General features: G+C 44.1%; 1 protein-coding gene across 2 annotated transcripts in view; it reads right to left on the bottom strand.

Moving 5' to 3' along the window:
• The window catches only part of Dnah8 (dynein axonemal heavy chain 8), a 224,162-nt gene that overhangs the window by 39,473 nt on the left and 165,645 nt on the right, over positions 1 to 19,044 (bottom strand). For both annotated transcript variants that reach the window (XM_075978795.1, XM_075978796.1), the window contains 5 exons: positions 18,861 to 18,934; positions 16,625 to 16,777; positions 15,799 to 15,954; positions 4,755 to 4,871; positions 1,954 to 2,055 (listed from right to left, as the gene is read on the bottom strand). In XM_075978795.1, the coding sequence (XP_075834910.1) occupies positions 1,954 to 2,055; positions 4,755 to 4,871; positions 15,799 to 15,954; positions 16,625 to 16,777; positions 18,861 to 18,934 (602 nt within the window). The remainder of the gene's footprint in view (positions 1 to 1,953; positions 2,056 to 4,754; positions 4,872 to 15,798; positions 15,955 to 16,624; positions 16,778 to 18,860; positions 18,935 to 19,044) is intronic.

Below are 19,044 nucleotides of genomic sequence, written 5' to 3'. Positions count from 1 at the left end.
AAGCTGCCTCCCAACACCTCAAACTATGCTACGGGTAGTATCTGTTCTGAGAACATGTCTGGGACCTGTACTCGGGAGCAGAATTCCATTCTGGACCGCAGTAACATCTTGGAGCTGAGAAAAGATAAGAGCTGCTGGCTTGTGCCTCAAGAGGCTGAGCCGCGGAAGCCACTGTGCCTTAGGATGCTGTGAGGCACTATCTCATCCTCCATCAGGACCCAGGCACTTACTTCTCCAGCTTGCTAGAGCACTGGCTACTGTGTGGCACAGTACAAACCCTTCCCAGAACTGCCCTGGCAGATGGGTGCTATCTCAGCTCAGGTCATACATGGGAGAACCTGGAAGGAATGGGAAACCTGAGCAGAGAGGTCCATGTCAGTCTCTTTCCAAAAAAAAAACTGCCTGTGGTAATTGCCTTCACCTCCCACACACAATGTCACCATGAACATTTTGGTACTTACACATCTGTGGGTCTTTCCTTGAAATGTTCTGATATCTATTTCCTTGGGTACTTGTTTTCAGCCAGTATCAACAGGCTGCACTCTGGAAGGTCTGTCCCTATTTAACTTCTGAGCACTGGCGTTCCTACCTTTATACATCCTTGTCAATACTGGGTACTTTCCATGTGCAACTTAAAGAGTTAAAAAAATGGCTATCTGGTCTACCTCCAGTTTACCAAACTATCCCAGCAGTTTATTATGACTTTTTCTATCTTTTTTTCTTTTTCTTTTTTCGTTTTGTTGGATATAGATTCTTTTCTCATACATTATATCCTGATTAGAGTTTCTCCTCCTCTACTCCCCCTAGTTCCTCCCACCTCCCCTACCCACCAGACCCACTCTCTGTCTCTCATTGGAAAAGAACAGGCTCCTAAGAGATGTGTTGTGATTTTAATTATGCTACACCAACAAGAAACAGAGGAAGATGGGAAGGGGGAAGAAGGAAGAGGAGGAAAAGGAAGGGAAAGGAGGGGGAAGGAGGGAGAAGAGTAGAGGGAGAAACTTTGCTGAAGCAGAATTACTAACAGAGGTCCTAATATAAAGACTTTAATAACTGTAAATATTCACATATCTGATTTTCCCCATAGGCAAACACATATTGTTTCTTTGATACATAAAAAGATTTAAGAAGAGTTTGTGTCCAGTGGTTGTTGATTTATGTTATTTATCCTTCATGGTAAAGTCATTGCATATATCATATTCCTATCATATACAGGATATGAATAATAATATCCTTTAGAAAATACTTACTCCTGGGATCTATGTGGAGTTTACTGGGGGAAAGACAGGAACCCCAACATCCCTTCCTTGCATTCTCAGTACTTTATTCTGACAGAAAACACTGAAATTATAATGCATTCCTCAAGCTCTTATTTTTAGCCTTGGAGTCAAGTTGTGTCTTGCACTCAAGAGGAAGAGGCACAGAGAGATGGCCAGAGTTTTCTCAGAAGGTTCTGGAGAACTGAGACCACGAAGCAAGGGCAGTGGGAAGAGGGACGTGAGAATCTTGGGGAGCCCTGTGGGATGGCTGGTAGTTAGTTAACATTGTACATGAGGGCAGTATGGTAGAAAGAAGGGGTTCTTACCTAATACTATTCACAAGAATCCCCCCCCCATAGTCCACCGCCAAATTAGTCATGCCCATCATAAACAAAAGGTGTTCCTCAGATGGAGAGATGGTTCAGGAGTAGAGAGCACTGGAGAATGGGTCCAGCACACACACACACACACACACACACACATACACACACACACACACACACACACACACACACACACACACACACCTGTGACTCCTGCTCCGGGATATCTGATGCCCTCTTCTGGCCCTCACAGGTACCCATGCTCACATGCACATAGCCACACACAGCCACGTGCACATGTACATAATTAAAACCGAAACATCTTTTTCAAAGGAAAACACCGTGCACTTTATCTCCCAAATTGGACTTACTCTGGCAAAGCAGTTAAGTAGCCGTTTGTCAAAGTCATCAGTCACTCTGCCCCCATACTGTACTTCTCCAATCATGTACCGGACTGTACTCCACGATACCCCCTGTGGTAGAAAGAAGGGAGGATTATCCACCACAGTGAGAACACTCAGGGCCTAGCACTATAGGAAAGTTCTGGAAAAGGGAATGCCAGCTAGGCTGCTGTCCTAATTAACATTCTGTCAGCTTGACACCGGCTAGAAGCAGTGAGGGGGAAAAAGCCTCAATTGTCTTCATGGAGTTGGTCTGTGGGCATTTCTAAGAGGGGCCACTGTGGGTGGTGCTATTCCCTACACAGGGATCCCTAGGCTGTGTGAGGAAGCCAGCTACACAGGAGCCGAGTGAGTGAGCTAGCAAGCAGTGTTACACCATGGTTCCACCCTCCATGTTCCTGCCCTGACATCTCTCAATGATGAACAGTGACCTGCAAGCGTAAACCAAGCAAGCCTCCCCAGGTCGCTTCCAGGAAGAGCGTTTTTATCACAGCCGCTGAATGAAGCTCAAATTGCTGCACTGGAAATTATTCTTTATCTCATAGGAATAACTCAACGACCATGTGGCTGGAACCACTCAAGAAAAATCTACAGTATTAAGCACTGGAAGAGAAGGTGACTGCGGATTACATCAACTAGAAAAATAAGGCAGTATTTGCCTCGCTGTGATTGTAATCACCAGCATCACGCATTACAGGAAATGCCACGCTGTTACAGAGGGGCGGGGAGGGACGCCTAATGAGGAAAGAAACAAGATCAAGGAAGGGGCGCTTTAATGTTCCTTCTTTGCAATAGATTATTTCCAGAATCCGTAAGAGAACAAACAGGAAAGTATTTATTCCAGAGACTTTTCCACAATGCAATCCTGTGCTGTCTCGTTCTATAAGCTAACGCCGCATTGATGTAGTCATTAATTTCTTAGCAGTCTTATACTAGCAATATAATTTTGCTATTCATAGTCTTTTTTTAAAAAAAAACAAACCTCAATGTACTAGAGTAAAGGAAAAGTGCAGATGCTTACGGATTTTGGACTCTTATTTTTATTTACTCATTGGTTAAACCTCTATTTTTCAGCTTGGTCGCCTTTCAAAGCAACCATTCCAAAGCAGCTATAATTTGTATATGCTGACATGATAAATAACTGCAGAATATGAACCCATACAATATCATTTTTCATCATACTGCCACGGTCTTAATTTACTGTCCTTTTGTCATTTCAGGAGAAAATGACAGTTTGGTTCCAACTTCTGTCCACCCCAGGTGAGCATTCATCACGGCTCACTGGAATCCTGATGTCACCTCAGTGTCTTTAGTTATCTGGCAATCCTACTGTGGGCAGGAAGCGGGGGACAGAGTAAAAGTGGTCTCTATGGAACCTCTGCTCTGCACTGTGCACTGTGTTTTCATAAAATGCTAATTCTGTTCCTCAGAGACCAAGACTTCAGGGAGGAAACAGACTGAACGTCTCACTGACTTACCTACAATCCTGAAAAAGAAGATTCCCAACCCTTTGCAGGCTGTGAACAGAGAGGCAACCAGGTTTGCACTCCCAGCTCTGGGACCTCGAGGAAGTCACCTCCTTAAAATTCTCCTCCGTTAAAGGGGAATAATGGTGACACCTTTGTCAACGTCATGATGATATAGGCAAACATGCTTACAGAAGCACTATGGAGAATGGGAAGTCTACAGCTTGATGTTTTGTAACCATTACTGGAAGTAACTACTGGGGATGACGTATGGCTCAGTGGTAGAGAAACTGTCTGGCATGTTCAAGGCTATAAGTTCAATCCCCAAGACTTCCAAAAAGGTTTTTTAGTTGCTATTTATATACTTGAACTTGAAAATTAAGAAGTGAGCTAGGTTCTTGAAGCTCAGCATGTAAAAGCACTTGGGACCTAACGTGAAGACCCAAGTTCCAACCCCATGACCCACAAGCTGAAAAGAGGGAACCAGCTCCTGAAAATTGTCCTCTGGCCTACACATGTGTGCCGTGGTGCATGGATGCCTGAGCTCATGCATGTACATAACACACACATACACACAATACACAAACAAATAAGTAAATAAACTAAGAAAAGAAAAGACTTCATGGTTGGGAACCCTGTTCAGTGATGCAGCATTTGTTGAGGGTATGTGAAGCCCTGGGCTCAATCTCCAGTACCAGAAAATACGGAGAGGGGTGGGAGGCTGGAGAGAAGCTCTGCTGTTACAAGCACTTGATGCTCTTGCAGAGGATGCAGATTTGATTCCCAGCACCCACACGGTGGCTCAACCATCTCCAACTCCAGGTCCAGGGGATCCAATGTCCTCTTCATGCTTCCAAGGGCACTGCACACACGGTACACTACATACACACTTGAATACACAGACACATAAGTAAATACGTAAAGAAATCTTCTTTAATGGTGAAGGGGGACTTGAGACAAAAAGAACTGCCTTATTGGGTAGCAGGAAGAAGGTCAAAAAAGGCAGGCCCAACTGATGTCACCCCACTTCTCGTGGGGCCCTCTGGGGCCCAGGAGTGGCATTAGGGACACGATTGCATTTTTGAAGCACATAGTTTTATCATTATACTGGCAGGCACCTTCAGGGGAGGGGAACAAAATGTGAGCCTGTGGGTTAGGGGAGGGGAGTTGAGTGGGCCAGCCGATTAGAGTACCTGTCCCTCTGAAAGTGGGTCTCAGGGAGGCCTCAGCTAGTTCACTCCATGTCATAAGCTGTCATGAAAAACCAGAAAACAAACAGACAAAAAGACCAACAATTCCACTCACCTTTTTAATATCACACTCATCGAGGTGGTTTTGAATGAACTGAACACTGGCCGAGAAGTCAGCAGAATTGAATTCATAGGGAATATTCCATCCCAAGGGACCAAATTTTCGTCGCTCCTTAAAAAGAGCAAAGTTAGTTAGTGTCAACTGGAATTTTTTTTCTTGATGATTTATTTATTTTTATTTAATGTGCATTGGTGTTTTGCCTGCATGCATGTATCGGAGCTACAGACAGCTGCTAAATATGCTTCCAACCACAGAGCCAAACACTGTATGCAGTTGGATCCTGTTTGTGGAACTGGGGAGTCAAACTTGAAGCCTTTCGGCATGAGAAGCAAGCACTGTACCACTAAACTACAGCCCCTGCCAATTCCCCCATTACTGCTAGTGTAATAAAGTCTAATAAAAACAAAAGTTTCAATATTAAGGTAAGTTGACGCTGTGTGAAAAGAACAGTATGGGGTGGGCGAGATGGCTCAGTGGGGAAAGATGCTTGTCGACAAGGCTGGTGACCTGAGTTCTATTCCACCGCAGCAACTGCACTCACCTGACCTTGTGAGTGTACACACACATACACACACGAACAATAAAAATACAAATCAAAAATTTAAAGGATAGTGCATAGTTGGGTAAAGTGGTCCCAGCACTTGGGGGGCTAAAAACAGGAGGGCTATAACTTCAAGGTCAGCTTGGGCTACATAGCAAGACCCTGTCTCAAAACAAAAATAAAAATAAGCAATATGTATCATTTGTGATATAATAACCATTAAATACTATTTAAGGACTGTAACTAATGATTTACAAACAAATTTCCAAATATTTGTCAAGTTGTAGTTACTGGGGTGTTGAAGGAGAGAGGGCCTGCTTTCCATCCCGTCTGCCCAGCTAGCTTAACCCCCAAAATAATCACACAGAAATTGTATTAATTAAATCACTGCCTGGCCCATTAGCTCTAGCCTCTTATTGGCTAACTCTCACATCTTAATTAACCCATTTCTATTAAATCTGTATCACCATGTGACTGTAGCTTCCCGGCAAGATTCTAACCTATGTCCATCTCAGGCAGGAGATTCATGGCATCTGCCTGTCTGTCCTTCTTCCCAGCATTCAGTTCTGTCTAATCCACCCACCCAATTTCTGCCCTATCAAAAGGCCAAGGCAGTTTCTTTATTCAACCAATGAAAGCAACAAATAGACAGGACCTCCTACACCATTGGGGTTTGGGATTTTTGTTGTTTTGTTTTGTTTTTCTTAAGTCTAGCAGGTTGTCATGGTAGCACAGTCTACATTCTAATTGGAAACAATAAAAATCAGAAGTTCAAGGTCATCTTCAGCTATATAATGAGTTCAAGGGCAGCCTAGGCTATAAGAGATCTGCCTCAAACAAAGAAAAACATGTCTAGGTCTCCACTAATAACTCCTCCAGGAACTGCAGGAGATTCTTAATGAATGCCTGTTGGATCTGTTGCTATTCTAAGTCAGCCTGTCAAGAGTCTGGAAAGCCAAATGTAAGGCTGAGATCTTCCAGGTTGAAGAACTAGAGCGTTTATGAAAATGACCCCCTGCAAGCTTCACTCTGTAATTTTTCCATCTCGGGTTTTGAAAACTAAGAATTTCTATTGCACACATGACACAGCTGTCTTAAAGCTCTCACTCCGCCTTCACACCACCGTCACTAACTGACTGAGTGAGACCTGGAAGATGCCTATGAAACCATGGCTGTTCAAAGAGGCCAAATTGCCCATGAAGAATCAGACTGGCCCCAGCTCACTCTGATAGTCTACCGAGTTCTACGTATCTCTCTATGTCTGTCTATGTTCATGTGGGCGAGGGTGCATGTCTGGAGGTCAAAGACAACTTCAGAAGGCTGTCTACTTCCTTAGAGATAGGCCTTTCCTTGACCCAGAGATCACCAATTCAGCTAGACTGGCTGACTGGCAAGCCCTAGGGATGTTCCTGTCTCCACCTCCCCAGAGTTGCGATTACAAGCACATGCCCCCATACCTACAACTTTACCATGAGTCCTAGAGATCAAATCCAGATCTTCAAACTTACAAAGTAAGTACTTTACTGACTGAGCCATCTCCACCCCCCAGAACCTGGGAGGCCATTTTGAAGGCATATAGACGGTATTCCTAACGACTCCATGTCTGGTAAACCCAGAAAGTCATACAGATGAGTACAGTTTCTATGCTATCAGCTGTCCCTGCCTGGCACGTGTGATCTCTAAGGAGAGTCCCTGCCATGCATCATCTGGTGTCCCAGTACCCGTGTCTAGACTGGGAATCTACATGGACAGCAATTCTGCTTCTCTGAATACACACTAACTGCCTTCTCCAACACTTGCGAGGGTACACATGCTTACATGTGCATGCACAGATGCACACACACACACACACACACACACACACACACACACACACACTGAAGTCTTCATAAGCCACTTCTTACTCTTGCTCATCCAAGCCTCACTTACTGCAAAATCCCACCTTTTAAAGAAACCTGTTAGCAAAGAGAAAACCATGGACAAGTTACAGAAGAAATTCTGCAAGTCAGATGGTTTTAGTCACTGACTTTCAAGGTATGCTTTTAAAATATTAATGAAATCATTAGTGTTAATTTAGACCTAGTTGTTCTGACCCAGGAGAAAAGACGAAGGGCAGAAAACAAAGAAATTCAGAGCCCTCACAAAAACAGGAAGGTGTGCCCATTATTTCTTGACCTGACTTCTTGGCTTAGGTTGTCACGCTAATGTGACTCTCGTCCCCATCACTTAACTAATTGATTAAAGGGGGACAACCAGCCTAAGAAAAAGTTTCTACACAGGAAAAAAAAACATCGTTAGAGCAAACAGACTACAGAATGGGGGAAAGCTTTTACTAGCTATACTTCAGACAGGTTTGTATATAGGATAAATAAAGGACTACAAAAATTAAATACCAAAAAAATCCTGCCAGCTAATAAATGGACCATTAAAATAAACAGTCAGATCTCAAAAGACGAAACACAAATGGCTAATGAGTATTTTTTTTTAAGGGTTCAACATCACTAGCCATCAGGGCAATACAAATTAAAACTATTCGGAGATTCCGTCTCCCCCAGTTAGAGTGGTGATCAGCCAGGATACATACAGCAAACGCTGGTGACGATGTAGGGGAAGAGGAACTCGTTCTTGCTGCTAGTGGGAGTGCAGACTAGTGAAGCCATTGTGGAAACCAGCATGGAGGGCCCTCTGACCCGGTCATACCACTCCTGGGCATCACCTCAAGGACCCTGCATCCTACCATAGAGGCCTGTACATCTGCGTTCACTGCTGCTCTCCTGGCAACAGCGGGTAAGTGGAGGCAGCACAGATGCCCATCAGCAGATGATGGACACGGGAAAATGTGGCCCACACATGACTAGGTTTTATTCGGCCTTCAAGAAAAAATGAAATCCTAAAGTATTCAAGAAAAAAAGTGACCCTGGAAAGTTGACTGTTAAGTTATGTACCTTAGACTCAGAAAGGCAAATATTACATATATCTTACATATATGTATAACATATATATTACATATAAATGTTCATATATATATATATAAGGGGGTGTGAGTGTGCATATAGTCTATGAAACTCAAAAGGAGAAACACAAGAGAGGATAAAGAGGTATTGAAGAAGGGGTTGGGGAAGAACAGGAAAGCAGCGGGGCCACTGGGGATAGAAGGATACAAAGGTGGCAGGGAGATGAGGAAGAAGTGGGGAGAAATCACTTAAAACCAAAGTTGTTTGAAAAATGCCACCAAGAAGCCCAGTGCTTTGCATGCTAATTAGAAAGATAATTTTTAAAAGTTGACCAGACAACCCAGGAATTTGGACTGAGTTAAAGACTTCTTTCTGTAATTAATACTAGGAAGGCATGCACCCTTGAGAACGCCAAAGCACTGTGTCCCATTTTGTTTTCAGAGAATGTGGCAGGGACGGGAGGGCATGGTGTTGACAGAGGACCGTGGTCCCGAAGACCGTGTGTTTCTTTGGATGGTTTCCAGACTCAGCATTTATGTTCCCTTCATAACATTGGCTTTATGTTGCTGTGATAAACACTATGACCATAAGCAACTGGAGGGCAGGCAGGGTTTATCTGGCTTGCTGGTTGCAGTCCACCATCAAGTCCACAGCAAGAGCCTGGAGGCAGGAGCTGTACCAGAGACCACGGAGGAACACTTCTCACTGGCTTGCTTACTTTGTGAGACAACTCAGACCACCTGCCTAGGGACGATACTGCCCACAGTGGAGACCACATCAACCAGCAATCAGAGACTGCGCCCTGGACACACCCACAGGCCAACAGGATAGAGACAATTCTTCAGTTGAGGTTTATCTCCTCCCAAGTGTGTCAAGTTCACAGCAAAACTAACAGAAATCGTTGGTTTGTTTATCTTGTTGGTCATTGTTGAAATATTTGGTTCTTCAACCAGATTTTGGAGCTGGGCCATGAAGGACAGGTATTCCATCTTTGTCTTCCCTTGGGTGAACAGATTCACAGCTGTCTAAGTCATGTTGGTCAATTACTCTCCTAATGAAGAAACTCCCACCTCAGTGACTTTGTCTTCCCTTGGTGAAAAGACTCATGGTTGTCTAAGTCATGTTGGTCAGTTACTCTCCTAATGAAGACACTCCCACCTCAGTGAGGTCAATTACAAGGCTGATTCAGAGTTTTGAAGTTCTTGAGTAGATATTGGAAATGCTGAGGTGAGACTCTTCTACAGTCTTCTGGGAGCCAGGGTGGAATGGAGCCTTTCATATCCACATGAAAATCATTGCTGTGGTTTCTTCCATTGTGTAAGCTTCACACAGTAGAGCATAAGTCATTTAGAGAAATGGGAATCTTACCCAGTTTTGAAAAAAATGAAAAAAAATAAAAATCTACAGTGAATTTTACCTAAGCATTTGACTTAATTTTTTTTTTAAATTTAAGGTTCAATTAGGCAGAGGGCTGAATGAGATGTAATTCTTTCTTTGCAATTACTGGGGGTACTCGAACTGGCTCCATGGAAACACTTCCATTTATATGCACGGAGGGAGGACAACTCAGTTCTTCCTTAAAACGCGATTTTCAAAAATTACCCCAGTGCTGAAACTTGCCTCAGATCATGTCACTTCTTATCAACTTTCATCTAAAGAATTCTCGTTTTAAGTTGGCTCACTGAAGGCAAAGGCAGTTGAGTTCATCTTGTTGAAAATATTTTTTAAAAGAAGACAAAATCTTGATTCTTTTTTCCTTTACAAAAATAATTTTAAGTTCTTATGTCTGTCTGTACGTGTATCCACCCACCCACTGACCTCTCTAAATGACAATAATGGAAGAAAAGAACGGCTCCCAGAGAAATGGCCCAGCAGATAAGCATAGCATGCTCTCAAAGGCCCTGATGACATAGCTGATCCCTGAGAATCACATGGGGGGGTAGGGGGACAGAGATGGCTCCCTGAATCTATTCTCTGACCACATGTGAGCTATGTCACATGTCCTCCCCATAAATAAACAAAAATGTAATTTAAAATCATCAAAAAAAGAAGAAAAGAGAAGGAAAAAAAAAGACTCAACTTATCCGAGCATTGGGACCTGGGTACTCACTTGGAATCTTGGATACAAGAGATTCTGAGGCTTAATTAGAATGTTGAATCTCTTCAGTCCAATTAGCGTTTTAGAAGCCCTGGGTCACGGTCTTATTAGCACAATAGAAAAACATTAGAATACATGTGTTCTCGAGAAGTTTTCATCCAGTCGAGAAAATGAGACACAGAAACCAGAAAAGGACAGTGCGGCAGCAAAGACAATTAGCTGCTGAAGTTTACCAGGACGATAAGCCTGGGAAAAAAGAAACAAGCCAGACAGCTGACCCGAAGCCTCTGGTTCACAGCGAAAATGAGGCTGCTCTGTGAAAGCAGAAAGGAGTCCTGTGGGGTTGGTGACGGATGGAGAAAACACAGAGGCACCAAGTCTGTGGGGAGTGCGGCAGGCAGAAGGTCCTACTGCGGTCCAGGGCAAGCTTTGGGAGCAGCAGGGTCCCCAGGCTCACGTTCTTTGGGGTGCGCTATAGACAGATTTGAACACAAAGCCCCTCCCACTCAGAAAATGGCAAACAGGAAGGGGATGATTTTAAGGGCCAGAGTGTTCCACATACAGTTTGAACAATCTAGCCCCCCTCCCACACACGCATGTGTGTTGATGTGTGTGTGTGTGTGTGTGTGTGTCTGTGTTTGTGGGGGGGGGTGTGGTGTGTGAGTGTGTGTTTAGAAATCAGAGCTGGATGTCTTCTTGTCTCACTCTTTATATTATTTTTTGAGACAGGGTCTCTCACTGCACTTGCTTGGTGGATAGGCAGGCTAAGGGACACGCCTGTCTCCACTTCCCCATCTCTGGGATGGCAGACATGGACGGCCACAGTCAGCACTGGACAGGAGTTCTGGGAATCTAAACCCAGGCTCTCATGCTTGCCTGGCAAGCGCTTTGCAGAGTTCCTTTCCTCCACTGAGGAACACAGAAAACTGAACTTGCGATGAAATATGGAAATGTCCTGAGATGGCCGAAGAGAGCATGCTCAGCGGTCATTTGTGTGATGCTGAAGCTCGCCCTGACTTTATGGGCGCTCAATGCCCTTCCCTGGCTGTAGTTAACTACGAAACCTAGTAAAACCGGGAGATGAGGTCCACGCTAAAATGAATACACTCTGTACTAAAGAATATGAGTGTAATGTTAAGAGGATCACGGCCAAAAACGGTGAGAATGGGTCGGAGACACGAGGACGGGAACGTGAGAGAGAAACCCGCACCGTGCCACTGTGACTATCCGGAGAGATTTAAACCAGGATCTTCTAAGCATGCTAGCCAAAGCAAGAACTTTTACGTGCACTATTGAATTTGAAAAGGGGTGTTTTGTCAAGACTTCAACCAGACAGGACAAAGCACGGAGGAGGGGAACACTTTCCTGAATGAACACGTATTGACGGTGGCATTTCCTGGGCCCTGGCGATATGACTGTGCTTATTTATTTAATGTTTAAATTACTTTAAGGACTGAGATAAAAAAGAGAAAAAAGAGTCCACATTTACAAGTACCACTGCAGGACTCTGGAGATCCCAGAACCCCTCAGGGGCTTGTTATCCTGGACCAGGAGCAGAATGACTGTCACAGAGAAACAGTAAAAACTCCGTAGATAAACCGCTATAAAGGTCTCAGGTGTTAGAAGCTCTGTGGGCAAACCACAAGGATAAGAGGAGGAATTCCCAAACATGAGAAAGTTGTAAAAATGGCAGTGGACTCCTCCCTTAAATGCGGTGGCTGTTTGGCCAGCATCATTCTCAATTTTTGTTGTGTATCAGAATCATATGGGAAATTACTAAATGAAAATGGAGTCTTCCCATCCTCCACGCTTTGCTGCATCATCATCATCTTCATCTTCATCTTAGCCACAGCTCCTTTGAGAAGTCACATCTCAAGCTTTCCTGTATGCATCAGAACTCAGGTGTTTTTTACACATTAGATTCCTGGATATGCATGGATGGATGGATGGATGCATGGATGCATGGATGGATGGATACATCTATGAGTATATGTATGTATATGTATACACACATATTATGCATATAGGTACACATATATGAATATGTATGTATGGAGAGATGTCTCAGTAGTTTAGAGCTCACACTGCTCTTCCAGGGAACCAGAGCTCAGTTCCCAGCACCCACATTAGTTGGCTCACAGCCATGAGTAACTCCAGCTCCAAGAAGACATCTGATGCCTTCTTCTGACCTCCTCAGACACCTGTATACCTCCATGCATGTACATGTACAAGCAAGCGTGCACACACACACACACACACGCACACACACACACGCACGCATGCATACACAAAACCTAAAAAAAGAGCACAGTATTTTTTTTTTAAGACGGGCCTCTCATTAAACCTTGGACCCACCAATCTGACTAGACTGGCTGGCCAGGGAGCTCAGAGATTGACCTACCTGCACCTCCCTCCCCTCCACTCTCACCCCTCCCACCTCGCTGGGCCGAGGCTGCAGACACAGGTGGCCTTTCCCCAAGTTTTCACAGGAGCTCTCCGGGATCAAACGCTGGTCTTCAGCCTGGGTGGCATGCACTTTACAGACTGAGCTCTCAATTTTTTAAAAAATATTTTGTTTTGTGCTCTCTCTCTCTCTCTCTCTCTCTCTCTCTCTCTCTCTCGTGCATGTGTGTGTGTGTGTGTGTGTGTGCTCATGAGTGTGTGCGTGTGTGCATGCATGTGTGTGTACATGTGCTGTGTGTGTGTGCATGTGCTGTGTGTGTGCATGCATGTGTGTTTGCATGCATGTGTGCGTGTGTGTGTCCACACCATGGATAACATAACTTCTGAGGGTAGAGGTCAAAGGACAACTTTCAGGAGTCGGTTCTCTCCTTTTTTCACCAGGCGCTCCCAGGATGGAATTCTGGTAGCTGTGGAAAGCAGCAAGTGTCGTCACCAACGTAAGCCATCTTGCCAGACCCCCAATCTTTTTTATACTGACATTCCATTATTCGCTTTCCAGCTCTGGAAGCAGAAATATTGCTTTTTCTCTGTTTTAACCTAAACATGAATCTTGTTCACTACAAGCACAGTTTGGTCCCTGATGGATCAGAGGCTTGGGGCTCTTCTGTTCAGCACTCAAAGCCCACTAAAAGCAGGAGTTGGCACACTGACTATAGGGGAAAATCCCTCCCCACAACCACTCTCCAGGGCAAGCTCAGGGAAGAGTTGAGTCACTGTGACTGGGAATAGTCAGAAAATATTGTTATCTGTGAATGGGGGACCAGACAACAGGGTCACAGCAGTATTTGAACTGGAGCATGATGGGGGAACAGTCCTCAGATAGGACTGCATGAAATCGGTCTCTGGAGAGCTGTAACTTACAATCCAAAAGCCAAGGAGGAACTTAGTCAAAACGACTATCCACGAAGCGTGCAAGCCTACATGCATTCTCCCAGACTCGGGGGATGGAGAAACACCCCCTGCCCTCTGGAGGCTGCACAGGACCCAGCGCAGTGCTGGGGACAATGAGCCAGGGAACAGTAGCAATTCCTGAGGGAAACTAGATTTCCCTACTTCCTTGGGGGGCATGAAGGGACTTGTGTACTCCCTGTGGGCACAGCTGAGATTACACGCGCCAGGACACAGCCAAAGGCTCATTTTGTCCTTCTCCCAAGCCTGTGGAAAGTAGAGACACAGGAAGAAGCCCTCTCATGTCCCCATGAAACCAAGAATACCCTATGTGAATTAAAGGCATGACATTGTCCAACACTGAACCCAGCCACACCTAAAACGGAGTTTTTTTAAAAAAAAAATCCTACAAGTAACTTTCTTAATAACTATAAAATAATTAAATCACAACATAAGCAATTAGTAATAATCAACAGAAGTTAACTGGTGTGTGAAAGCTGTCGGCATCAGCTTGGCAGGGCGGTTACCCCTTCCTCACACCAGCTGCTAAGAACTAGGGACTGAACTGTCCATCATCGCCAGAACACCCCAGATCTACCATGGACGACACAGGCTCTCTAAGACTCAGTTGCCTTAGTTTTCGTATGTGTGTGTATGTGTATGCATGTATATGTGTGTATGGTGTGGGAGGTCCTTCTGTCTATGTGTTGCTTTTGTTGATTAATGAATAAAGAACTGGCTTGACCTATAGAATGGGAGGAGGAAGGCGGGGTCAGAGGGAGAAGCCATGAATGCTGGGAACGTTAGCCCGTAAGCCACAGTCATGTGGTGATACATAGATTAATAGAAATGGGTTAAATTAAGATGTAAGAGTTAGCTAATAAGAAGCTAGAGCTAATGGGCCAAGCAGTGATTTAATTAATATAGTTTCTGTGTGATATTTCGGGTCTAAGCTAGCCAGGCGGCTGGGAACCAACAAGCTCTCCCCTCCAACATGTGTATACATGTGCATGTTTGTGTGTGTGTGTGTGCGTGTGCACGTGCGAGCATGTGTGTACATGGAAGCCAGAAGACAACCCGTGAAAGTTGATACTTAGACACTGTCTACTTTTTTTTTTTTAACAACAGAGTCTCTAAGTGGCCTGGAACTCACCGAGTAGTCTAGGTGGTTAGCTGGTGAATGCCAAGGACCTGCTTGCCTCTGCCTCCTGAGTACCGAGATTTCAAGTGTGCAGCACCATGCCCAGCTCTTTATATGTAGGTTCTGGAGTTGGACCTGGGTCCTTAGGCTTACAAGGCAAGCAACGGGCTGACTGAGTCATCTCCCCAGGCCAGCTGCCTCATTTTCAACCCTATCTTGAAAAGCAGTGGTTGCTGCTCTCTGAGAGGATGTGGATAAAATTCTTGGCCAACCCAGGCATTTTCGAGTCCAAGTTTTGTTCTTAATAATCTGTTTGTTCATTGTACAAATATTTGCTGTGCTCAGCGTTGTGGTCTGAGTAGGAAACACCCCCCACAGGCCCATGTGTTGAAGGTCAAGTGTCCACTTGGCAGTGCCATTTTGGAAGTAGTGGAAACTTCAGGACTGGGTTGCAGGAAGTAGGTCCCTTGAGGATACAGAATTCGAGGGGTATTTGATCTGCGGCAGTATTCTGTTTCGATTTCCAGTTCTTGGCCACTATGGGATGATCAACCTCTGCCACGTGCTCCTGACACTAATGTGTCTTCCTTGTCTTGATGCCAAGTGACAGAGCCCTCTGACTTAACCATCTGCAACCAAAGGAAAGGCCTCCCCCTTAAACTGTTTCCCTCAGGGATTTCTCATAGCAATGAAAAACAACTAAGGTTCCCCAACTATGTCTCACAATGGCATGACCGCAGGAGAGTGAGTCCGCAGGATCAAAGGCGAAGCCTCTGTAGCCAAGAAGCTCACAGTTACACAGTAGGGGTACAGGCGGAATCACAGGTGGGGTGAAATGCCAGGAAGGAAGTGGGGGCATGGAAGCTGATGCCATCCTCCCCAGGGCTCACTCCCATGGTTACAACACCAACTCATCAGCGCCCCCTAGCAGTGAACACTGCTTTCCTGGTTACCTGCACAGTGGAGTGCAGAAAGGCCACTGTGTAGAGCATGGGCTTCCACATGGGTAAATTGCTAATGTCCAGGAGGTCTTGGTTGATTCCGGCAAACGTCCTTTTCAGGCCTGCCCGCACACCTTGGGGTGGTTCGTTTGTGAACTTGAGGGAAGTCTGTTATGAGAAGCAGTTGTGTTGTTGTTAGGGGAGCTGGGAGAGGGCTCAGTGGCTAAAACACTGGTTGCTCAGCAGAGGACCTAGGTTCGGTTCCCAGCACCCATACAGTAGCTTACAACTGTCTGTGACTCCAATCTCAAGGATCTAGTGCCCTCTTCTGGTCTCTAAGGGCACTACATGCATGTGATACATATAGTTTAAACAACCACACATATAAAATAAGTCAATTAATAAAGGAGAACTCATATAATGTTAGGTAACAATGCTTATAGCATAGACTATGTGGTCTGGAATTCAGCAGAGTAAAAGCCAATTACACTGATCAGAGGACAAACCTGATAAATTAATATGACCTCAGAACTCTCTCGTGATTTTACTATATCAGCCTGATTACCATAGCCAAGATTTATACACTCTGCTGTGTTCCTTCGTTTACAAACTGTGTGACATTTATTTATTCTTTGGGTGGCCCAGCATATGCCACAGCACAGACGTGGAGGTCAGAGGACACCTTGTTCTTTCCTTCCACCACACATGTTCTGAAGGTCAAACTCAGGTTTTTGGGCTTAGCAGCAAGCACTTTGATCCAACCATCTTGCCCTTCCCATCCACCCTTCAGTACTGTCACGAACTATGTTGTGAACCTGGTTAACTCTTGGTAACAAACCTGGAGTAATGTAATTGGGAACCGGTCGTGGGGCTCCGTGGTTATCCACACTCGGAAAGAGTCCTCCATGGTCTCCGTGGTCATCAGCGTCTCTAGTAATTCTTCCATGAACTCTAGACCAAGGTGACAGTTTTGCAGTAATACCCAGCCACCCTGTATCCAAAAAAGAGCCCATATTTATTTCTCATATCTTGTGTATTTTACCAAAACAAAATGCACCATTTCAAAAATAAGTTTGCTTATGGCATGATTAGCTTGAGTCTATATTTAATAATTAAAAAAACCTATATGTCAACACTGTCATCTGCTCCTGACCCAATCTGGAGACTTCCAGTCAAGTGGCTAACCACTGTGATGAAGTTGCAGTCTGGCACCCCTAGCTCCTCAGAGATTAGAAGCAAAAACTTGAGTGTGTGCGCCATCTAATGGTGAGGTTGGTAACTTGCACAGGCTTGATTAAGGTGAGAACCCACTCAACAGCACACCAAGAAGACAGCTTCACAGTCATCCATAAAAGTGCTTGTCACCTTCTGAAAGTCAGAGGTGATGTATGTGGTGGCGTTTGCTAGCCAAGCTCTAAATCATAATGTTTGTCATCCCTTTTCCCAGGGACTGCTGAAAATATGATTTATTAAGCTCCGCCTAAAAGGGTTAAGTATAGCACCTTTTAACAGTAAGTCAGAGGCCATCACTCCCCTATGAAAACAAGACTATCCACTCGTTTGCTGAGTCAGTGCCAGGCTCTATACTTCAGGCTGGCCTTGAACTCACTGTGTAGCCTAGGCTACTCTTGAACTCCCAAGGCTCTTTCTTCTAACCTCCAAGTACTGAAATTACAGGTACGCATCACTGCGCCCACTAAGTCAACATTTTAATATCTAGATGTAACTACAGTAGACTAGATAACTACATCTACAAACTGTTAAATGCAGTAAATGCATGATAAGGTATTTAAACTGTGCCTTCAATTGAAAGGAAAAATATCTGAGTCAGGCTGGCTTAAATACCATAGAGGACGCACTGGGCTTATCGTGAGTTCCAGAAGATGAAATTCAGCATCATGGACACAGTCCTTTCTGGTCCTTCACTCAGCGTTCAGTGACAGCGGATGTGTTTGAAATCTGAGGTTCCCAAGGTCACATTACGGCCACATTTGCATTTATTTTTTTTTCTTTCAGATAATGCCATTATCAATACATTGTGAGAAACAGATGTGGAAGTTACAAAAACTATCATCCCAAAAAAGATTAAAGTCAATGTAATATTCTAAAGTTTTCCTGCTCACTGAAACTTAAAAAAAGGATCAATTTTTCCCAAAGTAGAACAGACAAATCACCTGAAAGGGTGGAAGATCTGACTCAAGTAGAAATAATTGCACATCATTGCCTTGATATATAAATTAAATATAATTTATTATTGAATTTAATTAGGTGATAAAGATTAAGGCTTAGGGCACTTGAAAATTAATGACCAGCTTGAAATTTTGATGACCTAAGTAGAGCTTTGGACCATTACCCCTCACTGGTCATTAATTCCCAGGGAAGAGCCGTGACAAAGTTGCCACAGACATGATGAGATCAAACACTTAAAAACAAACCAAGATTTCTATCTTACGTTTATAAATTATGCTCTTTCTTATTACAGCTGAGATGGCTATCTGCAAAAGCATTTCTAGAAAGTTAACGATCTGTGTATTTATTAGGCACAACATCAACTTCCTCTCAACATTCCACTTCAATAAAGATCATCATCAATACTTAAACAAAAAGTTCTCAACTATTTCTTATTTGCCTGAAATGATCCATTATCGAAAAAAATGAAAGCCTGCCTTTAACTGAAAATTGAAATTTAATGGCCCTGATTTTTTTCCTTATATTAGTAGTGACCATGAAATTCCAAGAAGGCTGGTGCTGTAACCTTAGGAACCAGATGTTGTGCCTAGACTGTAAACAGATAGCTGGATGGAAAGATACAAAAAAAAAAGAGGTGAATGTGGACCATAGAAAGCAAGAAGCTTGTAAAGGACATAGAAAACTGTCCTTTCTATAGAGCTACAAGGAGGAAAACTGCCTTGAGATGTAAGGTTCACAGATGACCAAAGGTTTGACCATGCAACACGAATGGAAAATGAACATCAGAATGGAAAATGAACATCACTATCGCTTCCAAGGTAGACCAGATGGATGGGGGAATGGTAGTGCTTAAGTCAAAACAATGGTGCTCCCTGGTTGCATACCTGTTGCATGGACATCTGAATCAGTTTTCGAGCATGCACTTCTTGTCCTTGTCCCATTGAGATAGTTCTACATTCTGCAACACAAGAAGCTCACAATAACAAGATGTCAGTTTTACCACTGTCTCCTTCCCTCCTTTCGTCTAAGAAGGACCTGGCTTTCCATGGTGACAACACAGATTGGACT

The sequence above is a fragment of the Microtus pennsylvanicus genome, chromosome 7 (genome assembly GCF_037038515.1).
Source record: "Microtus pennsylvanicus isolate mMicPen1 chromosome 7, mMicPen1.hap1, whole genome shotgun sequence".
Lineage (NCBI taxonomy): Eukaryota > Metazoa > Chordata > Mammalia > Rodentia > Cricetidae > Microtus > Microtus pennsylvanicus.
This window is presented reverse-complemented; position numbering and strand designations above follow the sequence as displayed.